This window comes from Pundamilia nyererei, unplaced genomic scaffold (genome assembly GCF_000239375.1).
Source record: "Pundamilia nyererei isolate P.nyererei 1_Seehausen unplaced genomic scaffold, PunNye1.0 scaffold00391, whole genome shotgun sequence".
Taxonomy (NCBI): domain Eukaryota; kingdom Metazoa; phylum Chordata; class Actinopteri; order Cichliformes; family Cichlidae; genus Pundamilia; species Pundamilia nyererei.
This window is the reverse complement of record NW_005187792.1, coordinates 171,659-179,590: the sequence shown is the minus strand read 5'-3', so window position 1 is coordinate 179,590 and position 7,932 is coordinate 171,659. Positions and strand designations below refer to the sequence as shown.

Genomic DNA, 7,932 nt, shown 5'->3' with positions numbered 1-7,932 from the left:
AGTTGTATGTTCTGTCAGTTTAGCTTCTTCTTGTTTAGTTTCATGTTTTGGTTCCCCTGTAAATATCCTGGATTTGAGATTTAAATCTCAGTTTAACATGTGATGCAGCCATAGTTTAATACGGGAAAAGTAACAGATCTAGTAGTAGATCTAGTACACGTCTAATTGGGTTGGTATGGAAACATTAAAGAGGTATTAATGATCAAAGAACTGACCTCACAGGCCATTGTTCATTCTGTTGTGCTAGTTTCAGTCATTGTGCAAAGGTACTGTTTATAAGGTTGGGGAAATCTGCAGTCAGCTGAGACTGAAGAAGTCACTTGGACGAGTGGTGAAATGTTTCTTCCACTGAAAAAGCTAAATCCAGTTGAACAGAATTCTCTTTTTCTTTTACTTGGATGATTGAGTTTGCATCAAGACATTGGGTATAGCTACTTAGATTTGCATGATCCAATATCATTTTAAAATATTATATACTATTCCTTACCAGAAATGCTCAACAGCATACACCTTAGTATCTTCTGGAAATATTTTTGTATCATACTGTAAAACATAAACTGTCACTATGAAGCTGGACATTGTTCATTTGGGGGTGTTTGAGGATTGACTCACTTTTGGAACCAACCTCAGGTAGCCCTTCCAGGAAGTGCAGTTTTTAGGCATCATTGATTATTTTAAAACTAAACTAAATATTCCAGTCCTAAACAACAACAGAAAAAAATAGTGTTTATCTGCTTTAATAAGTTGTTACAGTAGCTAATAGCTGGTCTGTAATATACTGGACTGCATCTACTTTCTGCCATTTATTTCATGGCAGGTTTGAAAAAGAACATTTATATAACACATGATGAGTATGTGCTCTTTAAAAATTCTCCAGTACTTCACAGCTTGTGTCTGGATTCTGATTCAGACATGTAAATTATGGTTACGAAACACACACCTGTGATGCACGATGAAAATCATTCATAAATGTCCCAAATCTCAATTTTCCATTCACAAAATTAACTTTGTGCTTGGAGTGATTGAATAAGGAAGCAATTAAAGACAGAGCTTTTTAGCAGACTTCCACAGTCAGCTCTGTGGAAAAATGATCATGAAAATAACCAGTAGGCTCGTGAATGTCCTTCAGAGTTTCTTGCATGTTGCTGTGGTTGTTGAAGGCATAGTCAATGCTCATGATATAAATGTTTGAGATATATGTCCATATGGATACATCAGATTACACAAATCTGCGTATCTATGGGATAATTTTACTGAAAATGATTTCAGTAAAGGGAACAAGACATATTTAAATATGTCTTGTTCCCTCTCTCAGATTTCAGAATGCATGTTGTTTATGTGCATTAAAATGAAAAGGTATTTACATTAGCCTTCTAAAAGAATGAATGACTCAGATCTTATCTGATATTTGACTTGATTCTCTTCTTGTGTCTTTTGACACATCTTTTCAGGGTAAAGCATCCCAATATTCTCCAACTGGTGGATGTCTTTGAGACCAAAAAAGAGTACTTCCTCTTCCTTGAACTGTGAGTTCCGATGTCTGATGAGCCAAGGGAAAAGCTTTCTGCTTGTCTTGACCGTAACTTAAACTTGAAATGTATCTGTTTATATTGTTGATACTTGTGGTGAATGAGCCCAAGGTCCTGTAGATACAAGAACAGCTCCAGTCACTTGGTATTCATTGTGAAATTAGCTCTTTCATGATTTTGTAATCTTGTGTACTGTATTCCATGGAATTCCAGAACATGGGATTCTTTTTTTGTGATTTAAAAAGCTTTTGGTTATACGGAAATCTTTTATGCAATCTTGTTAAATAATAATCAAATTAGGATGTCTTTATTTCAGTTTAAATTACAGATGTATTTTTTTTTTCTTTTTTCTAAACTGTTAATAGTAGAGAGCAAAGGAAGGAAAAGAATAGGCCAAGACAGAAAAGTTTTTAGTAAATCTTAAATTTAAACTGTTCGTTAAAGCTTTCACTACTGAAATTAAATTGCATTCCTAATTTCCAACAACTTCCACAGTGCAACAGGCAGAGAGGTGTTTGACTGGATCCTGGATCAAGGCTACTATTCAGAGCGGGACACCAGCAATGTGGTACGCCAAGTGTTGGAGGCGGTTGCCTACCTCCACTCACTCCACATTGTTCACAGAAATCTCAAGGTAATATGCTTCAGGATATCAAGTCGCATCATCAAATCAGAAGTATTCAAAACAACATGACTGTACTGGAGTTCATTAAAAGAGACAAGAATATACAAAGAATATCATTTTTAAACACATGTCCTCAGTTAATCAGTTAAAAGCTGTTTTCATCACATTGAAATAAAGACTATGATGTAAAAAGGTTTCCAGCAACTTTCAGTCCAGTTTTACTAAATGGCTAAATGACTTTTCCCTGAAAAACCAAATTGAAAGACATTTCTGCACCGTTATCAGTTTTCTCAACAACAAACCTCAGCTTAGAGAAAAGGTGTGCAATCCAAAACATCTGCTTCTTGGAATTAATTTCCCTTTCTGCCAAGCTACCTGCTATTGTGCATAGTCACAATTGTTCCACCCTCTGACAGCTGCCTCCTGCAGCGGGATGTTGCACACACCACTTTTCTTTCTTAAAAATGACGTATTTAATCTCATTACACTGAAAAATGGCAAGTTTCAGGTTTGTTTTCTTAAGAGAGCATCTCATAGGTTATGTATGTCCTTCACAGCATAGAAAGAAGAGAGCAGGCACAAACATCTAGTATTATTTTTCCCCCAATGCTATGTTTGACTAGTTTTCAAATTCACATAAGCCACCTCCATATGATGCTGGTACAAATGTGTTCATTTGTAGATAACACTAAGGAAACAAGGCTTTCAGGATCAATGACGCCTTTTTATTGACTTGTTTTTCTGTAATGTTGCTTTTTGGTCGTCTTTTATTGTTATTAAAGCTTTTATTGTCTTTATTCTTTTATTTGAATTTTTTGTTCGTTTGTTTTAATTTCACTTTTAAGCAACTTTTTCTTCTTCATCTTAACTCGTTTAATTGTGTTGTCTTACTTATCATAAATCTCAGACCATATGAGATAATGTTTAGTCCTTGTAGCCTCTTGTTGATAAAGTTAGCATTTTTCTACAAGATAGCATCATTGCACCATGATAGCAAGATAGCAGCACCTTAATTTCTCACCAAATACCTCCAAAAATAATGATTATAGGCTTCATAAAACTAAGACACTACAATATAGTAACCATGCCAAACATTAGCTAGTGTTATCATTATGAGCAGTGAGAGGGATAGCATTAGCATGTAGCTAAAAACCACTGTCTTGCAACTCATTAGTATGCAAATTTGAGACAATTAGAGAACGGTAGGTGTTGTATGATTTTGGACTTTTAAATGTGTGTCAGTGACAAATGCTGTGAAAACTGTTGAAATCCCACTTCGTAATACATAATTAAACATTTACATCGTTTAAGTCTTCTCTTTATTTTTGTTTTGAAACCACTGGAAATTTAAACTCGCTTTTTTTAATGCCTTAAATATGAATATTACATCAGCTGCAAAACGTCACTTTTCACAGTTGGAGAACCTGGTTTACTACAACCGCCTGAAGAACTCAAAAATAGTCATCAGTGACTTCCATCTTGCCAAGCTGGAGAACGGACTAATCAAAGAGCCCTGTGGGACGCCAGAGTATCTGGGTGAGAATATTAAATTTCACAACATGCAAATGAGGCAGTGCTTGTTCTGGTTTACAGACGTGTAGAAATTTAGTGAATGTCTTTTTTTCTGGTGCAGCTCCAGAGGTAGTTGGCAGACAGCGATATGGCAGACCTGTGGACTGCTGGGCAACAGGCGTCATCACGTATATTTTGTAAGTTATGTTTATGAGACTTAAAGGCTTATTCTCAGTCACATGTGGAAATTTGATTGATCTGTAATGCTCTGTTACAGCATAAGCTTGTTTAAATATGGGATGAAGGCTTTTTTTGGACTCCACATATTCACTCTTTTTTCACTCTATCCTACATCAGGCTGTCAGGCAACCCACCTTTCTACGATGAAACTGATGATGATGATTATGAAAACCATGACAAGAACTTGTTCAGAAAGATCCTAGCAGGAGATTATGAGTTTGACTCTCCGTACTGGGATGAAATCTCTGATTCAGGTACTTTTAGGATAAAGATAACATTGTGAAGCAACACACTGACAGCTTGCTCGGTAAACATTTCAGATTTGGAGAGTTTTCTCCTCTTCTTTCCGCTAGAGTGTTCAAACATATGTCATATTTATGTTCTCGTCTGTCGGGGGAATATACCTGTTCTTTGTTGAGTTTCTTCTGTACGATATTTTTCTTTGACAGCTAAGAGTTTGGTTGCTCGTTTGATGGAGGTGGATCAAGACCAGAGACTGACAGCCCAGGAGGCTATAAACCATGAATGGTAGGCAACGGAGCTTTGATAAATTGTGCATTTAAATGAGAGGACTCTGATCCGACCATATTAATTTGACCTGAAAGACTTCTCAAAAGTTCATTTTGTTTTTTGGTAGAATCATGCAAAGAAACAGTGGTTAGCATTTCCAGGATTGTTACTGTCCTGAGCATTATTTGCACTTTCTCAGTGCACTCTCTGACAGTCAAATTCTGCACAGGTGACAGCGACATATCAAGCAAAAATATTTATTATAAATGTTTTTTTTAAGCATATAGATGTTCACTATAGGTGCAACAATATTTGTGCAACGTTTGATTCAGATTAGCCCACCCATTAGGGAGCTGATAGGGTACAGACAGATATATATACATATACTACGATCATTATAGTAGGATTATTAGCAGTTAGCCAATTATTATTGGCTGCGTCTGAGACAAAGATCAGGCACAAACAGTCTTAAAACTTGGTTCCCTGAAAATATATTGATTAACATTCTTCTGAATCCCATTTGCATGTCTAAATGTGCTTTAAATGGGCGATCGTGGCTCAAGAGTTGGGAGTTCGCCTTGTAATCGGAAGGTTGCCGGTTCGAGCCCCGGCTTGGACAGTTTCAGTCGTTGTGTCCTTGGGTAAGACACTTCACCCGTTGCCTACTGGTGGTGGTCAGAGGGCCCGGTGGCGCCAGTGTTCGGCAGCCTCGCCTCTGTCAGTGTGCCCCAGGGTGGCTGTGGCTACAATGTAGCTTGCCATCACCAGTGTGTGAATGGGTGGATGACTGGATATGTAAAGCGCTTTGGGGTCCTTAGGGACTAGTAAAGCGCTATATAAATACAGGCCATTTACCATTTAATTGGAGTTACCTGTTACATTTCTCTATAAATATAATCTCATGTTATCAAGTTGACTTTATTACCTGTATACAGCATTTTTTTAGCTTCCCAGTTACCACTGCTTATTTATATTTCACAAGTCTAACCTATGAACACAAATAGACTGTCAATGCCAAATTCCTGAAGAAAAATAGCCAAGATAAAAATGATCCTTAAAGGTTATTTTGTCCTTAGAAAAGTTTGCCAATCGATAAAACAAACAGCAAATTGAGTTATACTGTGTGTAGCAGCCCGTGGCACATGAAGGTAAGGATAATGTGAATCTCTGTTGTGAAGTTGTATTTCTCCTGTTTTGTGCAACAGGATCTCTGGTGGTGCAGCCTCAGATAAGAACATCAAGGAAAACGTGTGCGCACAAATAGAAAAGAACTTTGCCAGAGCTAAATGGAAGGTGAGCCCTTTTGTTCTCTCTTTCCGGAAGCTTTTTTTCTTTTTCAAAAAGTTCGACAATAGTTCTACTGTCTTTGAACAAGGATATACAGCAGCACGGTACAGTGTTGTGTAACTGTTAGTTGCATTTTTTTTGGGGGGGGGTGTTATAGCATCAATTTGAGTTCAGTTTGATCTTAATTCTCCCACAGAAAGCTGTTCGGGTCACCACCATCATGAAGAGACTGAGAGCACCTGAGCACAGTGACGCAAAGGCGGCAAACCCTGCAGCCGGGGCCCCAGCAGACTCCACAGCTCCCCAGGCTGCTGCCGACCCTCCTGCTCCTTCATCTGCCACAGCACCTGAGGGTTCAACCGCTCCGGTCACAGAGCTCCCCGCCGGAGCGGAGAAAAGTCAACCGGCACCAGAGGCCTCGGCCGGGGTGGCGCCCTTAGCCGAAGACCATCAGCAGCCCAGCCCGGCTCCACATGGGGACGAGCCCGCATCGCGTTGCAACGGTGAAGCTTCAGCTGCCCTTCACACACCTGCTGAAGCTGGTGATGAGCAGGGTTAAAAACCAACCTACCACCCCCGCGCCCTGTTTGACTTCTGCAGTCCCCACCTACTCCTGCACACTGTACATTAGCTGCTAGCATGGTGACACTGACTCTGCTTCTCTTTCACTTGCAGCATTAGTATCATCTCATGGAAGCTGTGTGCTACCTTTCCTGAGCCTGACTGCTACGTTGCCTTGGCTTTTTCTGTTTGTTTTTTTTTACCCATGTACGGTGCTTTTTTCCCCCTGACCTCCCCCAGTGTGCGTCAGATTATATAAACACTAACTTCAAAATCTTTAGTTTTAGGGCTAAAACGATTTGCTGTCAAGCTGTGGCTTGCAGCTAACATTTTCTTTCCATTTCTTCTCATAGTGATAAGAGAATAATGGAAGACATAATTGTGCTGAAAACAGCTTTGATTCCTCTTTAATGAGCCGACTTGGGAAACTTCTCCCTGCAGTTATCCTCGCAATTCCAGTATTTGTTTGTAGAATCGGTAGAAAAGTTTTGCTTCTTAACATTCGCACCTGAAGAAGATCACGAGCACTTCTCTCACTTGACACATATGGCTATCTTTACCGTCTGTTGTATTCTCCACTTACCAGTTAATGGGCTTTTAATCAGCGACTGGGAGTTTTTATTAAGCCAGTGTTGTGTTTAGAACGAGGCAGCTGCACACATAAGCACACACAGACACTATGTTTCTTTGCTAAGTTCCTGCTCAGGAAAGAACCTCATAGCTGTAAGTGTAAAGATTCTGTACATAGAGACCTTTGTAGAAGTAGCCAAAACAGCATGCTTTCTCACTTTTGCTGTTCATTTTACACCCACTTGGTGGATAAAGATGTGCTACAGCCAGCTTTGTCTTATCACAGGCCACAGCATTGTCGTCTCTTGCCACAAGCCATGTGAAGGCTAATGTTCTTTTCAAAAGCATACTGTACATTACGCTATCAACTGCTGCTGTTCCTTTGGCGCCCCCGCTGTTAATGTGAAACAACCCCACCACTCTTTTCCTCCCATTTTTACATAGCAGTTCTATGCATCCAAATTTTTTTGTAGCTTTTCTTTTTTAGATGCCCTCGTGACATCCCGCCATCTTTGACTTGTTCAAAACATTTGCGTTCAGATACCGACTCAAAATACTTCATGCACTGTGGTGACTTTGCTGTAATTAGGGCACCATCACTTACTCTTTGTTGACCTGTATTGTACTGAGATGTGCAACCACATATTTACACTGTGTTTTTTTTTACTATTTCTATTATGTATTTATTTAAAACTTTATGTACATGATCATTTTGCTTTTTTCTATGTTTCTTTTTATTTATTTGGCTCTTACTCTCTCTTTTTATTTCATAGATTTTTCAGCTTATACTTGATAAACAGTAATAACAATCTCATCTTTTCTTATCACTGATCCCCTTGAGTTTTAATAATGAGCTACAGAAGGAAACCTCTGTAATCACTCTAGTGGAGTTAGAGCAATATTTGACTGGCTGCAGAAACTGTGATTCCTGGTGTCCTTTCGATACAGTCCACATACCTGTAAGTAGAAGTCTGTAGTCCTTTCTCAGCTGTCAGGCCCATGAGGGCCACTGACCTACATAGACACTGACATATGGCTGCTGTCAAATTCATATGTGTCTCAATGGGTGGACTGTAAGTTCCCATGAGCCCGAAACAC

The 7,932-nt window shown here is 39.1% G+C and overlaps 1 protein-coding gene across 1 annotated transcript in view; it reads left to right on the top strand.

Moving 5' to 3' along the window:
* Positions 1 to 7,529, top strand: part of camkvb (CaM kinase-like vesicle-associated b) — a 43,770-nt gene extending 36,241 nt beyond the window's left edge. Inside the window, exons 4-11 of the mRNA XM_005752928.2 lie at positions 1,452 to 1,526; positions 2,025 to 2,163; positions 3,570 to 3,690; positions 3,788 to 3,863; positions 4,024 to 4,160; positions 4,356 to 4,434; positions 5,622 to 5,709; positions 5,900 to 7,529. Of these exons, the coding sequence (XP_005752985.1) occupies positions 1,452 to 1,526; positions 2,025 to 2,163; positions 3,570 to 3,690; positions 3,788 to 3,863; positions 4,024 to 4,160; positions 4,356 to 4,434; positions 5,622 to 5,709; positions 5,900 to 6,262 (1,078 nt within the window). The 3' untranslated portion in view covers positions 6,263 to 7,529. The remainder of the gene's footprint in view (positions 1 to 1,451; positions 1,527 to 2,024; positions 2,164 to 3,569; positions 3,691 to 3,787; positions 3,864 to 4,023; positions 4,161 to 4,355; positions 4,435 to 5,621; positions 5,710 to 5,899) is intronic.
* Positions 7,530 to 7,932: the final 403 nt, after the last annotated feature.